General features: G+C 29.7%; 2 protein-coding genes across 2 annotated transcripts; one reads left to right on the forward strand and one right to left on the reverse strand.

Annotated features, from left to right (window-relative positions):
* Window positions 1–2,828: 2,828 nt before the first annotated feature.
* LOC126772631 (F-box/LRR-repeat protein 7-like) lies at window positions 2,829–5,324 on the forward strand. The gene is made up of 2 exons (XM_050493023.1): window positions 2,829–3,191; window positions 3,323–5,324. Exon 2 carries the CDS (start codon window positions 3,337–3,339, stop codon window positions 4,375–4,377), a length of 1,041 nt encoding a protein of 346 aa, XP_050348980.1. The 5' UTR covers window positions 2,829–3,191; window positions 3,323–3,336; the 3' UTR covers window positions 4,378–5,324.
* A 1,050-nt stretch (window positions 5,325–6,374) lies between these two features.
* On the reverse strand, window positions 6,375–13,559 carry LOC126772621 (transcription elongation factor B polypeptide 3-like). The gene is made up of 10 exons (XM_050493007.1): window positions 13,385–13,559; window positions 12,524–12,719; window positions 12,188–12,351; window positions 10,189–11,275; window positions 10,018–10,118; window positions 8,997–9,172; window positions 8,022–8,110; window positions 7,657–7,856; window positions 7,339–7,488; window positions 6,375–7,116 (listed from the first exon to the last, which is right to left on the reverse strand). Exons 1-10 carry the CDS (start codon window positions 13,454–13,456, stop codon window positions 6,922–6,924), a joined length of 2,430 nt encoding a protein of 809 aa, XP_050348964.1. The 5' UTR covers window positions 13,457–13,559; the 3' UTR covers window positions 6,375–6,921.
* Window positions 13,560–18,399: the final 4,840 nt, after the last annotated feature.

An 18,399-nucleotide genomic window follows, 5' to 3' on the forward strand; every position in this document is an offset into this window, starting at 1 on the left:
CTAATGCGCAAGTATTTATCAATAATATTGATCAAGTATATGAAATAGATATTTAAGTAATAATTTTAACTGTACATATTTTTTTTGCACATATTATGATGAATGGTATTCTTAATATTTGTTCATATAAATAATTTATTTCAAAATGGCGATCATTTTACATATTTATATACCGGCTTGTTTGGAATACATAATGATCGAAATAAAATATACATATTTTCAAGCCGATTTTAGACAAAACATATAAGTTAAAAAAAAAAAACATATATGAAATTAAAATTAACTTTAAAAAGGAACCTTAAAAATAAAATTGTATTATTTGTTGTAAAATTAATAAAGAATTGAATGTATGACTTAACGTGTTATAATTAATAGGAAAATGAGACTGATTAGCTTTGATATTCTTTTTTATATATAAATATATATTCATATTTATGTTGTTTATAATAAAACATAGAAAATGACGATAACGACAAAACATCCTTATATTTTATTTACGCATGTGTGTCTATGACAAATGTTTTAATTTTTTCTCATGGCGCAGCATCCAGTGGTGCTGTATGTTTGATCCGTAGACAGAGAAACTAATAGACGCAATGACAATTTACTTCTCACTTACACAAGAAAAAGAACGAAAATTAAGTTACAAATGGCTTAGACAGAGATAGAATTATCAAATCTGTTTTTCCTTATCTCGTAACCAGTTTTATCAAGGTCGGCTACTCAAGTAGCGAAACAAACTTGACAGTTGGTGCGTTTATTGTGTTTATTGTTCAATTTTTGCCTATTTTTATGTTAGAAAACAATTCTAATCCAATGAAAAGAAAGAGAAACAATCCTTATATTATATCGAAGGCTATACAATGATGCATTGTCGTATTATTTCATGTTAAAGCGATAGCAAGAAGAAAATTGCCAGGGTGTGTTTTCACGCGTAAGTACAAAAGTTTTATCCCTAAATATAGTTTTTCAGTGATGATTATTTATGTCATAGCATGACGAAACCTTATATTGCATTAAAATCCTGAAGATAATAGGATTTTTCCAGTTTTTATCATTCATAACCTATAATTATTTATCATGTAAGTGCTGTCAGCATCAGCTAAAAAAATGTCCTGATTTTCGATATAAAATCTCGACTCGTAGACAATGTAAACAAATAAATACGGAGTCCTTAATAGCCTGAAGTTCTTCGTTATATATAAATATGTTGTTTTAATTTATTCTTTCTCCTATTTATAATTTCCTAATGACAACATTATTTAACATTCTTCTTGAATTTATAATATATATAACATTCCGAGTCAAGAGGTTAACATAGAAATATAATAAAAATAATAATGTCCTCCAGACCGTTTTCGGCCACGGCGGCCAATCTCAAGGGAGATTAGCCAACTACGCAGGAGATATTATAGTGCACAAGTGTGTGCGCAAACACAGGTGCACTCCCTATTCTCTAACTCTCATAATCCGATGGGACGGCAATTAGACACGACCGAAAAGAGGTCAGGCGCAGGACTAACGGCTTTACTTGCATTCCGAGGCACGGGAGTGTACACATTTCCAACTTTCAGACTCCGGGTTACTACTGAGAATTTTCTAACTTAAACTAAACTTTTTATTGGCCTCGACCAACGAGGCATTCAAACATGGAAATATATGTGGCAACCATTCTTTATTAATAATTTAATTGAGTGTTTTAGATTTCAACATCTGAAAATGCTAATCCAGTACCATATAAAGATGCTGAAGTACTATTGATAACGGAAACAAAAGCAAACAATGCAACGGTTTATGGGTGTAGTTGGAAAACAAAAAAAATATTTTAATTAAAAAATGTATAATAAAACATAAAAAGTAAAATTTAAAAACCTCGTTTTGTTTGAATTAAATCCTGTAAATTATTTATCTCCCAAAACAGGGAATGCAGTTATTATGGCAACATTGACAAACTATCTCTGTCTCAGTCGCGGTTTCGCCTTGGTCTATTAGTTTCTCTGTCTACGGTCTACGGTTTGATCACGATGCGTCGTGAGTGTACAGAATACAGATATAAATATCATTACAAAAGTGCACCGCCGTTCTGGTGCTTTGTGCGAATACCCATAGGCTTAAAAAAGGAGTTAAAAAACTGCCATGGTAAACGGAAAATCATTAAAAACAGTACATGAGTTACTCGTCCCAATAACATTCGGCACACTACTTTTATAGCGAATTTCAGTATTTTTTTTCCATACAAAGATTACCTTTAGTAAAAGTTACTTTTCAGTGATTCTATAATTCCAACCGTACACTATCAACTATTTCGAGTGAATATAAAAACTACAATACTTATAAGAAAATGTCAGTAAGTCATTTTTTCTGAGATCTTACTTAATATTAAGTAATGAGAACTTATATCTCAGACGTACCAAAAAGAACTATGCTATATATATTTAGAAGTATGCTATTGAAAAACTAGTTCTGGGGTCTGTGCTTTTGGCAAATTTATACAGACAAAGAGCATGCTAGAGCCTAGTACAAACACGTTTGCTTTTAAAATAGTGTTTGTATTCAGACGTATGTGATTTGTCCTGTTTTTTGTTTTTCTTACGTGTTCTTAAAACATGTTTAAATATCTACAAAAGTACAACTAGATATTAAGTGACAAATTATTGCAAAGTGTAAAAATAACTTTTTTCATAAAAATACACTTTCTTTAATTTGATAAATAAATAAAATACTATTTGCCAAAAAATCGAGCTGAAGTCATAATTATTATAGATTGCTCATGCAAAGTAATTTTAGTAATAATTACATTGCAGGAACGTGTCGCGTCGATTAAGAACACATGCTTACACTTAGCTGTTTGCACTGTCTTTACCAACTACTAAATTGTTATAAGCATTAATCATTCTAGTGGTTATGTACTCTGTGAACATTTAATAGTTGGAAGTTGGAGCCTCCAAGTTAAAGGCGTAGAGATTTTGACTTTTGTTTGTGTTTGACAGTTTCTCTGTCTACGGTTTGACGTTTTTGTTTTTGGTAGTTAGCTGAGTGCTGAATTCTGATTAGTTACCGAGTTTCAGATTTGTGGCGCTTGTATTGAAACTGCGAACTTGTGTACAAATATAGAAATGTGAATGATTTGCAAATTAGAAGTGCTAATAGATCATTTGGCTTACAACGCGTTAAATAACACTTTTTCAGCGGTAAACTTTTTGCTTTTCTTTTCTATTTACAAAAAAAAAACAAATGTAATAATTAAAATTATGTTATAGTATAACAATAACTACATTATGATATTGTTTAATTTAAATATTATTGTACTTGTTACTTACAGATTAAAGCAAAGATATGACCATCTATAATTGTGATGAATCTTCGAACCAAATCAATATTTTGCCCGACGAGTTACTAATTTATATTTTTAAATATCTTCCTCTTGAAACTATTCTCTGTTGTGAAAATGTATGTAAAAGGTGGAAAAAATTAGCTCGCGACCAAGCATTATGGAGACGCATTGTATTAATTTATTCCGGTAAACCTGGCCAAAGTGAAGTAAGTGAAAAAAACCTTGAGATCATTTCAACCCATAGCAAGTATATTTGCTGTTTAAAAATACAATATGTATATAGTTACCCATCTATTAAATCTGTTATAGACCAATGTAAAAACTTAATAAGCCTTGAATTAGTAATGTGTCGAATTGGAGAAGAATTTGTGAATGATATATTGAAATGGCCTAATTTAAAAAAATTAAGTTTAAAAAATTCTATTTTGCTTTCTGGAGATAAAGATTTAATCATTCCATTTGATAAATTAAAACAATTAAATTATCTAGCTCTGTCAGATTTTGGTCTATATTCTTTTAATTGTGAAACTTTATTGCTATGTAGCCATCTCAGTCATATTTTAATTGAAAAGGTGAAAAACTTGGAATCCCATTTTATAAAACAACTGATCACTTCTCAACAGAAAATACTAGAGACTTTTTATATTTATGGTGGAAATTCTGTTGATGATAGTTCTTTAAAACAACTATCTAATTGCCCGCTTCTGAGAGATTTGGCTATAATTAGGTGTGAAAACCTGACAGATGATGGATTGGTTTCATTAATTTCTTTAAAAAATATAGAGCATGTTCAGGTATGGAATAACGCAAACTTTTCAGAATTAGCTTTGTTGAGGACTCTTGGAAGTTCAACATTCATAAATTTGCAAAGCTTAAGCCTGTCTAGAATACAAAATATCACTCCTGTCATAGTTGATCTTATATCTGAATGTTATAAGAATCTTAAATTTTTAGCATTATATCAGTGTCCTAGAATAATAAATACAGATTATGAAAAACAACTTAAATCAAAATTTAGAAATATTGATGTAGTACTTTATTAGTAAATGAAATCTGTTGGTACTTAAAGAAAACACATAATAAAATCCAAATACTAAGTATATTCACAGTTTAAATAATGGCATTGTAATGATTGAGAAAAAGTCAAGACAATAACAATAAAGTACATTTTTATCAAGATTTTGATTTTATAACATTACAATCATTCTCATTTAATACCTATATGCTGTACTAAAGAAACATATTCTAGGTAACTATGGTTTGCTACAGTCATAAGCTTAAGATATACTTTCAATGTATAATAATTGTTTCAACATTTCTGTTCCTTGACAAAAGCTTGTCAACATGGTAATGCAAGAGGGCACAAAAATCCAATTAAGTTTAAAATCTAATTGTAATTTTAAGCTAACAACTAAGTGCTATTGGTAAAAGGTAATAATTTAATCAGTGACAAATATGCTTTACTCTCTTGAAGTACATTTTTGACATGCCACTATAATTTCACATTTATAGTAGGAAACATAATTATGTATAAAATTATTTTTCAGTTAATGTAAATAACTAATGATAATAATTCCTTTAAGGTAAATGTGATGTGGTTTTATTAAGTGATTATGTATTTTATTATGTTTGCAGTAAAATAAGGTGTAATACATATTGATTATTTATTTGTATGTATATAAAGAAGTTTTATAACAATATATAAAAATATATTTTTACATCACTCTATTTCTATTTATCACGGCAACCTCAACCTCATCCTCCATTGTTGATAATTTTAAAAACTTACCTGGCCTCATTGAAACTAATTGAGTCATAAAGGGTCCAAAATGTTACTTCATAAAAGTTCACCAAAACAGACAAAAGAAAAGCAAGACCTAATAAAATATAGTAACAGTTCTCGTTGTTGTAAGTACATTATTAAGAAATTTATTTAATTTTTTAAGAAGATGTATATAAACTACTACTATTACAACATTGTGCATCACAATCATTGTTTAATTTATGTTTATGAAAGTTTTCAAATGTTAATTTAGATTGTTCTAACTTTTTTCTATACAGATTCCTTTTTGGTTTATTTCAGGAACAAAAAATACAAACACCTTAATTTAGGATAGATTTTAAACATTATGATTCTCTAGTTCTATCTAATATATACAAACTCACTTAAATAAATCACTTTTAGCTAAAAAATAACCGAGTGTTAACAAAAAAATTGACCTATGTGAACCATAATACCTATATGTAGTGTATATAAGTTGATATTACCATTATAAGTAAGTAATTTTTAATTCATTCGAGTTTAAAATATGTTTTATACATAAGACATATATATTATTCATACATTGAAATTCATTTTGATACTATAAGTGGGACAATTGAAGTAACAAAAGATATTAGAACAAATAAAGTACAAGCAAAACCTATTATCTAATATTATAAATATAATTCAAACAAATATGCTAATTATAATTTATCATATTGAGTTTAATGATTAATTATTCTGAAATATAAGTGCGTAATTTTATTTTACCCTTAGAATTTTAAGAGCCTAAATTGAGCACAAAATTCTGCACATATAATTTATTTAAAATACTTAGGTTTCATTAAAACTTAATACTTATTTCAATTCCATATTCTGATATCAATTGTTTATTGATAATGGTAAATGAAAGTCATTTCATTATTAACTTTTTAATTTTTTAAAATTCAATGACAAATAAAAAGGGTATAAAACTTCATTGTCATAATTGAGAATAAATTGTATTTCCCAAAAAAAAAAGTTACTGGCTAAGTCAAACCAAAACTAGCGAAACACTAAGGTTCTCTTTAAAATTCATTCATGAAATTGGATTCCTCCAAGTTTTTTTTTTGCCTCAAATTATACATATGGAATAATAAAATAAATAGTATTATATAAAACATGGGTAAATCTGACAGATAATGTACAATTTTGTAATAAGCCTTCTTCTGCTTTCCCAACATATAAAAGTTTTTAGCCACCGAGAAACAAAATATTCAATATGACTAACTGAAAATGATATAATTACCCAAACTTAGAATTTACTATTATGTTTTTGATTTAAGTTAAATGGAACCTATTATGTAAAATGTAAAAATATATTGTTCTGCAGTGAAATTTCCAATTACAGATTAATTAAACTTGTAAGAATACATTGTGTTCTTAAATTGATATATTATAAGTAGGTATTTGATTCAAACAATTGTTTTATAAAGAGTGCTTGCCTGTTACAATATTTTATTATAACAAGTTTTTTTGCACATTACTTGCTACAATTTGGGTAATTAGCTTTATCCCTAATAATAAAAACCATAATGATGCTTTAGAAAGTGTTAGAAGCCAAATGTAAGTAGACCATATTAATTATTTAATATATAAAAATGACTTATTTAATTTTAAATGATGATATCTAATATTCTAAACTCTATACACCATGATGATCTTATAAAAAAGTCTTTAGGTAGTGAATTCTAACTTTACCGTTTCTACTTTTAAATGAAATAGACAATATTTATATATAAGGCAGAAACTTTAAAACATACCCTGAGATAAATGGGTGTAATAATCATCGTTTTCGTCCACGTAAGAACTGCAAGGCTTTCTGCATAAGTGGTGCTTTCTTAGGTTTGAAAGAGGATGATGTAGATACGGTTGGCACAGGTGTAGGTCGTCCACCTCTGAGGACATTTGGTGCTGCAGCCAAGGATGCTACTCTGGCTGCAGGGCTGGCTGTTGCTGCAAATGCTGTCCCATGTTGTGCCTATGATGTTAAAAAAAAAAAGATTATTTAATTAATGGTTAATTCTATTATGTCTTTGACAAAGTGTTAAATAAATCTTTATACACATGTATGTAGTTCTCTTTATTTTTTTTTCTCTTTTTTTTAAATGTTAAATTGTTTTTATTTCCAACAATAAATTGTTTAAGTTGACATGTTAACTATCAATAAAATTTGGCAAGTATGGATAGTTGGACTACTTACTTGTTTTTTTGCAATGTTTCGTGGTGGTTTAACAACAGAGTCAACATAGGCCATTTTAGTTTGCTTGATAGGTGCTTTTTTCGCCTCTTGAGCGATTCTAATATTAGCAGTAAGTGACTTAAGTTTAATTTCCTGTTCCTCTTGACATCTCTACACAATTGTAAAAAAAAAACAATTATTAATTAATTTTCTTATAATTGATAATTTTTTATTTTTTTTAAATTTAATTATTTGTTATATATTAATGTAATAATTATGACACAAGATAAAATATAAGAATACAGGTGAATATTTGATTTTACTAGAAGAATTTCATACCATATACATTTCCCGCCATGTTTCCATTTCTTGTCGCTTTTTGTTTCTAAAATTTTTTTCACAGAATTTCTGCCAAAGGTGATCTGTATCTTCCATCAGGTAAGGATTATAGTGCTCCAATACAAAAAGTTGTTGCGCCGTTGCTCGATCGACAACAGGTTTTAGTATATCATATGGAACACCTCCAGTATATTCAAGAGCTAAAATAATATGACACATTTGTTATATCATTTTCTTTATTTATATATTTATTATATGAAAAAATAATATAAAACCAAAATTTTATTTAGATCGAATAAGTCATATTTGAATAAGCAAATTATTTGACGCAAGTGTTGCTGAAATTATGTTGTCACTAAACTTACAGTCAATGTGTTCTTGGAGTATATGTACACACATTTCGTACAATGTAGGAATTTTGCCAATTACTTTGTTGCCGGAGTATACTTTTGTTCTGGAAAAAAAAATCACGTGTAATGTAAATTCTATAATTAGAATGAAACATAGAATCTAAAAAAAAATACTAGCTTTCGCCATCGTGTGCAGAAGGGGTAAGGTTAGGTACCCTTTGTCCTCGCCACGGTAGCATGCGAAAGTGATTCCGTGGCGCTCCACGTTAAGACGGTAAGGGTACCGCTGGTTTTTTAGTGGGTATTCCGATGTTCGGGGCGCACTCGGCGCCTTGGACACCGGCGAGCCCCACGTACCCCCCCCACTCTTTTCGTGAGGGAAACGCGTAAAGCGTTTTTTCAGCGTTAAAAAAAAGGGAACCTTTGTCCTTTTCTGTACCCGTGATAACGTGTATGCGAAATTTAATGATGATCGGTTGAGTAGTTAAGAAGTGAAAGCGTAACAAATAAACACTTTCGCGTTTATAATTTTAGTAAGAAAGACCCACAGACATTTTATTATATTTTTGGCTTAATAGATAGCACGGTAAGGTTAAGATAGAATACCTGAAGACAATCACGGGCTAAAATCCGGAAAGATCCGTTAAGTTTACACGCTTACTTTGTATTAGTAATTCCTATCATACTCAGCAGTGAAGGAAAACATTATGACTCAAACAAAATTTGTAATTTTTCATTATTATAACCCACAAAACAACGAGATATCTAATGTATTAAAATTAATTTTAATCTCAAATGATGTTTTGATAATACACACAAAAAGCTATTTTAGATATAATACTATGCAACATGTCTTCCTACCCTCAGTACATAGATCCCCGATGACCAATAATCTTCAAACCTTTACTTAACAGTAGACAAGGTTTTTGCCCAACAATGTCCCACACCTTAACAGACTGTTTAGTTTAGTTTTTTTTTTTTATACTTTACCTTTGGTTCTTAGATGATATACCAGCGTTCATGGCATCATCATCTGTGAAATGGGGCAGGAACTTGGGCGGTGGTCGGGGTCTGTAGTTCGGTGATATCTCAGGAAGTGCAGATATTTCCAGTGATGGCAGCGGAGCCAGCTTCGCAGTTGGCGCCAATAACGTAGCCGGACTCATCTACAAGAATGGCAGTTTTTTTTTTAAATACAGACAGCACAACGCGTAATTTAATATTGTATCTAAAGTGAAGTTAAATAAAGCCTATTCATTTATATTTATAAACTAGTTTTTGGTGAATAAATATTGTTATCTCAAGGGGCGTATCAGCCACCTGATTGATAATAGCGCACCAAAGAAATGTTTAGCAAATAGCGCGCGCAAATTTGATTAGTGCAGAGATATAGAGTTCAGACGAAATAATGTAAAGTTGTGATAGAGGAGAGATGACACAAATAAAATGTTTGGATTTTTGCACTTGGCTATAGTAATGCTATTGTTTATATTTTATGATATTTCTATTAGAAACTGTCCTTCATTGAAAGTAAACAAAATATCATTCCCTTAGATGTTACAAGACCTCTGAATGCTAACTCAATAAACAATGTACTCGCTCACACATCTAATACAAATTTGTTTTATATATGAAAATTATTCTACAAGGCTTACAATTAAAGCTAATACGTAAGGGTGTTCCAAAAGCTAAAAAGATTTATTTCAAGAACTTTTCGAGGTATTTTAGTTTACTTGACACCAAACTTACTGCTTAATTTTCTCTCAGATATCTATGATTTGCCCCAATATATAAAAAAAGTTTAATATTCGAATTTCGACTACAATACACTACGAAACCTAACCATTATGGAAAGCTTGAGAAAAACATATATGAATTGAATGTTTCAAACTTTCTGTTACTTTATTTCCATTTTTTATTGATAATACTAAAATTCGTTAAAATTAAAAAAAACTAAAAAGGGTCGACAAAACAGAGCATGAAAAGGTACTGAAAAGTTGTTAGTACTCACATCATCATTTGAATTCGGCGATGTACTATCCTTTGCAAAAACTGATTTTTTTTTCGGCTTGGCAGGACTAACCATGCCTAATGCTTCAGCAAAGCTAGCACCTAAAGAAAAATTTTAACTTTATATTTTAAATTTTGTTAAATTCATTTCAACATGCAAAATACAACACACCTGAGCCACAATCTATACCGTCGTCGCTATCCCCGCCACTTTCTTTTTTCTTTGGTTCCCCATCTTTAGACTTATTACTACTAGACTTACTTGAAGATTTATCTTTATTCTTTCTACTACTTTTCTCTTTATTACTGCTATCAGATTTTCTTTTTTCATCACCGCTTTTCGAGTCTTTTGATGATGAATGCTTCCTATCACTTTTGCTACTATGGTCTTTTTCCTTTGAAGAACTACTTTTATCTTTTATTTTTTCTCTACTTGATGAAGTGTGCTTATCTTTAGTGCTATTGCTAGTACTACTTTCTTTTGAATTGTGTTTATCATGTGAAAGTTCCTTTTCAGATGATAGTTTGTGTTTATCTTTATCAGATTTGCTAGAATGAGCTTTGTCTGAATGACTCTTGTGTTTCTCTGTTGTATTTGATTTATGTTTATCTGAACTACTACTCTTTTGTTTTTCTAAATTATTACTGGATTTGTGTTTTTCAGAGTTACTGGTGGTTTTTTGTTTTTCCGAACTGCTACTGGATCGATGTTTATCGGAACTACTACTGGACTTCAGCTTTTCAGAGCTATGCGAGGATCGATGTTTATCTGAATGTCTACTAGCAGATTCGCTTTGATGCCTCTTTTCTGTCTCTAGTGGCCTGTGTTCCCTTTCTTTTTTCTCCATATTATTTTCACTTTCTTTGGAACTCTTATGTGAATGGGAAATATGTGACTTGTCTCTTGAAGATACTTTTTCTGATAAATGTTTTACATCTGAGCTCGTCGGTTTCTGGTGTTTTTCTGATTTTTCCTTTATATTTTCAGAATATGAATCATGTCTATGTTTATCTCGATTACTTGGTATATGTTTAGTTGACGAAGATTGATAATTCTCCCTCACCACCTTGACTTCAGGTTTTCTTTCTTCTTCGGATGATTGTGAGTTCTCACTTTCAGATTCACTTTGAGAACTATCATCTTGGCTGTCCATTTCACTTTCAGATGACTCTCGGGTCGTTTTAGTTTCCGTTTTTCCTTTATAGCCATTATCTTTTGTACTTGAGTATTTACATTTTTTTGTCTCAGCTTCTTCGTCCTGTAAAAACAATTAAACTAATAATAAGTGCTAATAAGTAGCACAAATCAATATTAAAAAAAATACGTGTATATTGTGTAAACTTATTTCAAGTTATCGTTCTACACCCTATTTTATTATATTAATCTTTTTTTTTTTATAGAAGTGGTTACCATCACTCATAGACTGTTAATTCGCCACCTACCTTGGGAACTAAGATGTTATGTTCCTTGAGCTTCTAGGCTTCCTCATTTTTCAAATCGGAACACAACAACGTTAAATATTTCAAAGTGTACCTACCCTACATATACAGTGTACCTATACTACATAACACATGGATAAAGCAACAGCAAGTAATAGAAAGAAATTACAATAATTCTTATGTTATTAAAGTATAAATAAGGATAAAACTAGACAGTTTAATGCAAAAAAATTTAAACTCTACAACTAAGGAATAAGTAACCTTTAAAGTAATAACATAAAATTCAAAACAAAAATATTACTTGAGAAGCTAAGACTACAAAATTATAACCAAGTTAATAATTGCAATCTAAAGTATTAAGTATTATTAATGTGAAGTTTAATAATGACGTTAAAGAAAACACTCAACACAATTAGGCGGAACGACGGCAACGCAAATTTGAACAAAACTTGAATGCTAATTTGTATGGCAGAAGGTCACTCTACTCCGGAAAATCTGGACACCGCGATTCAGAAATTGACGTAATTAGCACATCACTATCTATGGGCGCAACGTATATTTTAGCGAAAAAAATACTTAATAAAATAGCCACATTAACTTTAAAAGAGGCAGTTATTTTGAAATATACAAAGACAGACACTTCAATTTTATTTTTATGTAAAGAATATAGATACAGTTGAAAACATTTTTTTAGATAAAGGTTATGTTAATAGTTATTTTTAGTAACTGACCTCACTGCTTTGATATTTTCTCTTATTTCCATAATCTCCATTTGTGTGCTTATGATGTTTTTCTTCAGTCTTTGGTGCTTTTTGTGATCTTTCATGCTTGTCATGCTTACTTCTAGAATCATTTTCATAGTATTTTCCATTTTCATGTCCATTATGGTTTGTAGCTGTCAAATGAAAATCATTAAATTAGAAGGAAAAAATGTATAAAACAAAAGGCAAATCTATTAAAATTCTTTAATACTTTTATTAAGAAAATTTTGTAAATACAAATTTAAATCACATAGTAAAATTTAAATATATATTTTTAATCATTTTCTAATTTCACAAAATGCTCACTGTCATTTTTGTGTTCTTCTTGGTCACTTTCTTCTGCTGCTACCATTGTCTTCCATTTGTAAACAAGTGCTCGGGCTGCTTGGCCCACATCACCTGGTTCTTTACGAAGAGCATTTACTGTACGACCTACACCTGTCTCTTGCAAGTGTTGTACCGTCACAGTCAGGTTATACAATTTGTCTATACATTTTAAAACCTGTAATTTTTTTTATAATAGATTTAATAATCAAAACTAGTTTTAGTTTAAACACTTGAAATGGTAAACTGCTTGTATAGTTCTTAAGATATTATATAAATAGCTTGATATAAAACTATTTTAAATATTGATATTGTACTTTGACATATACAATATACAACAAAGATTAAAAACTGGAAAAGTTTTTTTTTAAGTAAAACAGAAAAAAAATATAAGCATTAAAATTTAACAAAAACAGGTACGATGATTTTTGATGATGTTTTAATTTTTGATATTATATATTTATATATGTATTAAATAGATAGCACTCCTGTGTTCTTAAGAGCTTAGATGTCATACTATGTCGAACTAATTCAATTATAATTATTTAATTTATATTTTAATTGTCAGATTTGTTTATATAATGCACTTGTATCTAAAGGAGTCAATATTATATGCGTTATTTTTATCATTTTAATGAATGTTATAGTAGATATCAATATTATTACTAAAGTTAGTAGTGATCGAAAACTTCGTCACATGATAAAAGTAACAGTAGGCTATTTGTTTTATAACTTTACTAAGCATGCATATCATTAAATCGTAATAATTATGACAATGAAAACTTCAGATTTTTAAATTGTCTAACGTGGATATTCCTAAACAAATCTAACATCTGTACTTACTTTTTGCTCATCATTTGGATATTTCTCAATAGAATGTTGGTAATGTTTTACCAAATCTAAAACTGACGCCATACCACTACTCTTTATTAAAAAGTATATTGGTTAATATGTAATTAAAAAAATAAGTGCCAGCTGTTAAATGGCAACCATTTTTGTCACACACATGTCTGTGACGTTATAAGTTAGGACTGGATAGTGGATAGGCCAATTACGTATGTACGTACAATGCGTTTTGTTATCACAATAATCAGATGCATTTGTTTATAAATGTAGTTTTCAGCTGTGGTTATAATTTAATATTGCACTTTAGCTTAAATAAAAAAAGAAATACTTTGGTCTATTTTATGTTTGGTCTTTAGAAGTTTTTAACTAAAGTAGCGACATCTATCATAAAAGTATCAAAAACTTATTAGTTTAGTCAATAGGTATTTAAAGTAGATGGCACAACAAGCTTAAACTAAACAGATATCGTATATAGGAGGTAGGTACGTTGATTTTATTAAATAATATTAGTATACATGTAAATTGTAAAAGTCGCATTACTTTTATATTTAAGGTCGGCGATTTTTTTTCGTATTTTAGTTTCAGCTTGTTTTGCATTTTTCCCTTTGTGTAATAAAACTTCAAAATGTATCGAATTTCTTCGTTAGATTTACTCATTTTGGCGGAGAAAAAAACAGAAAAATGGCATGAAACTGGTTTTACTTTTATATTTATAAAACGTCCTCTATTTAATGTTATCAAAACCAGCAATATATACACAGTACAACCAATGTGATTTTACTGCAACTTAATTTAATTTATTTGCTTAAAATATAATATACATGTTTAATCACTAAATGTGTTGCTACTTCTGTTAACTATTATTAGGTTTGCATAATTCAATGGAAAACAGTAATTGGTTCTATTGTCTGTATATTGTATTATTAATCTGAACATAATTTGTATTATACTGTTATTTTCCTTAAATAAATGAATATTTATAACATGCAAATATTTTAATTTAATTAACTATTAAAATATAATAACTATTAAATTAAATATTAAAAGGTATTGCATTACATTGCATTTCATTATATTATAAAGAAACAAGTTACAATATACATTTTACCATTAATTACAAACCCAGACATAATTATAATAATTTCTCGTTTAAATAACACTTAATATAATTTGACATTTATTGCAAGTATTCTTTTAGTGCGTAAAAACATTTGTCGACCAACCAGTCGCGTAATTTTTTTCTTGAATCTTAAATAAGGCAGATCTTTAATTTCGGTAGGCAACCTATTATAAATTTTAACAATCATACGGTCATAACTCTGTTTTACACGGTGGTATCGCGTAGTAAATGATACAATATTCTGACTGCTTAGTAAATGTAGATGCATGGTAACATTAATAATTTCATATTTTTAAATAAGGGTCTACATGATTGCATTGAATCTTTGTAATAGCACGAATACATTTTTTAATGAGAAATATGCTGTTTATTTCTAATGCAATTGCCCCAAATTATAATACCATATCGAATATTGGATTCAACGAAGCCGTGATATGCCGATAAGTCAGCCCTTTGTTATTAAGGCAAATACAAATTAATTAATTTTATTGAATAAAATATTGGGTTTCCAAGTACAAAATTCATCTATATGCATACACAAGAAGTGCGATGATTTAGTGATTACTACATATTATTTAGTGACAGTAAATACCTGTTCTATATTTTCATTAGCACATGTCACAGTATTGTATTTACATGTAATTGTTTTTATTTTTTAACACCACATATTTAATCTTTTTCAAATTTAAGCAAAAATACTACATAGTGACTCATTTATAATTCCTTAATATTTTCATTTATTTGATGGGAATTGTTAGCACTTAGTTCATTTGTTATTCTTATTATTTACTTATAAAATGCGAAAAACCTTTTCTCGGCCTCTTATTTGTATACGTTGATGGCTATATATTAATAATTATAATTAATATGGCGCATAAAAAACATACATTAGATTATTGTTTGATGTATATATGTATATCGAATAAGATATTTATAGTTACTTGATTTTCAAATTACTTTAACTTAGTAGAACAAATTAACTACAAATGATAATTTTACTTATTAGTCTGTTGTACTCTATGTGGAATTCTATAATTGAGCAATGTCAGACGTTGCTCTACATGTTAATACTTTATTGGTGATATCTGTTGTATATGTATTTCATTTTAAATAGATTCATCAAACCAATCGACATCAATCAATATAGTTTTTTAACAAACAAACGCTGGACACAATCTATGGAAAAATATCTCAAGACAAGTTATATATTAGATAGTATACCTTGTGTCTCTTTCTGCTTTACCTTTACTCTCTGAACTTCGACATCGTTTTTCCTAAGTACGTTGTAACCACACAGTTATGTACCTTAATGATAGGTACCATTTATATTAAATTACCTATCTAGGCTTTTCATCATAAAGTATTATAATTTCTAATTTGCCAATGAGCCATAATGACGAATGACTGAAGCTGATGAATGGTATATTTTATATCCCTGGTCGGACATGACAAACGTAGTTTCATAAATAGGTATAAGATAGCTCGTATACACTTCTAATTCTAGTCGACTTTCTCTTCCCACGCGGGATGAATTCTCGACTGCTTGTATCCTTTGTTTATGTTAGATACATAACTTAAACCGGGAACGAATCAATTTAGCTTTTATTTAATTTAAGGAGAACTAGGAACCAATAAATACAGAACGATTACAAGTAGTACTTGTAAATATACAAATTGTAATTTACATAAAAGTGAAATTATAAATAAAAGTAACGCTAAAAGGTTTTTTGTAAACGAAGTGCCTACGCCAAAAATGGGAGTTTCAACATTTGGTATTGGCTTTTTAAGAGTGATAAAACTGTTGATTTTTTTATAGGTTTTGTTCATTGGTACCGCCTGCTATTCTTTAACTTCTTTATGAAAAGCTAAATTGCTCTTATTTTATAACAGGTACAATGACGGATACATTTGATTTAAAAATATAATAATCAACATTAGCTTAAACGCACACACGATATATTTTAAATTGTCATAATAATTAGAATCTTCAATACTGGAATCTTTTATTTCATCAATATATTTGTCTTTCTTGTAATATTTCCTATGAAAAGAACCGTATAACGTAATTTTTTTCTATTTGCTAATAAATACAACCGATATACAAAGTATGTTATAAAAGGCGAAAGTTGTATGCGCTTGTCAACTTGCATCAAAGTCAGATTTACATGAAAATAACAATGTTGCATGTAGGTAAACTAGTAAACTTCAAATTACCTACTTGAGAATAGTCCGCATGTCAGTCGCAGTGAAATATGGCTTAGGTAATGCGAACGTAGAAAGGGCCCCTGTGCTCACGTATTTCTAGGCACAATGGTGTGTTTCGTACGCAGCGAGATCGTTATCATTTGGGAATCACGCTAACAAGTAAACGTGCACGGGCAATGGGAGTCGGAACGTTAGCGCCAAATTCAATATAGTGCGGAAGCGTTGTGGCGGTAATCTGCCTGCGCTCTGCTCGTAGATCGAGATATTTACTTGTATGCTAATGGGGACCCTTACCGTGCGACTGCGTTTCGAACAACCTGATGTGATAATACCGAACGGTACCCATATAGAGTGATACCAAACAGGCGGTACACGTGTAGATAAGGAAGACTGTCGGGAGCAACGGTAATAGAGACAAAGGAACAAGGAGCTGTTGTCATTTTAGTGCCTAATATTCTGATAACAATGGGTACCCCTTAGTGATAAGCTGGATATTGTTAGTAATAATATAGCTTTACCATTATATTTTAGATTCCACTTTGATAGACGTTTCAAAAGCTAACGAGATTATGTAAATAGGAAAAGGTGAAATTAACTCAATATTCCTGTTGTACAACTCTAATTTCCTGGCGCATGAGAGGCTTGTCGGTTCGTATCAGATTATCAACATAAAGTCTACTTAAGCCATATATATTTAAAATTTGAATTCAACATAATATGTGAAAGGTCAACGTTGTAAAGGGTTATGGTATATACACAGATACAGCTGGCTTTTCTATATACACACCAAAGGTATATTATGTAATATGCACTGCAATTATTTAACGCAACAATATAATTGTATTGTGTGCATAATTATAAAACAGTTATTTATTATAATAAATGAAAAATAAAATCTTAAGATGTTTTGACATATGTGTTTTCAACTAATATTTCAAATACAATTTAATATCAATTTGTAATATATTGTAATAATTCATTATAAATAGTTTTAATTTTATGACTAGTCCCGCACGCGGTTTTGCTCACGTTTGAGGGGGTGGAGATTTTGTTAGATGTTTTGTATCTTATATACTTTTCTGTACTCCTGACTATGTCTACGTCAAATTCTAGATAATCTATTGAAATTGTAACAAACAAACAAACACATAATCAAACTTACTATTAGGTACGGTTAAATGCCTATGTCATGTATATTCCACCCGTACTCTATACACTGTATTAACTTCTGGAATATATTATAACCTCATAAAATTTTAATTATTCGTTTCATTAATCATTTATTTCATTATAAATGATGCAGTAATGAATAACTGGACGTGAAAGCGGCGTTCTTGAGCGCAGATAATCTGATCAACCGCGCCAAAGCCTTGCAGTCGAGAACAAGGGCTTCGTAATGTAACAGTATAATTGCTGATAGCCGATAGTTTATTAATTTATAACTATCGTAAGTAGTAATGAATTAATCACTTTACTGGTTTAGTGCTTTGCGAGTATAAGGAATCGTATCCATAATCCACGATGCGGTAACAGTAAGATTATTTCGCAATTTTAATAAAACCACCCACTCATCAGATATTCTACCGCAAAGCAGCAGTACTTGGTATTGCTGTGTTCCGGTTTGAAGGGTGAGTGAGCCAGTGTAATTACAGGCACAAGGGACATAAAATCTTAGTTCCCAAGGTTG

This window comes from Nymphalis io, chromosome 13, assembly GCF_905147045.1.
Source record: "Nymphalis io chromosome 13, ilAglIoxx1.1, whole genome shotgun sequence".
Lineage (NCBI taxonomy): Eukaryota > Metazoa > Arthropoda > Insecta > Lepidoptera > Nymphalidae > Nymphalis > Nymphalis io.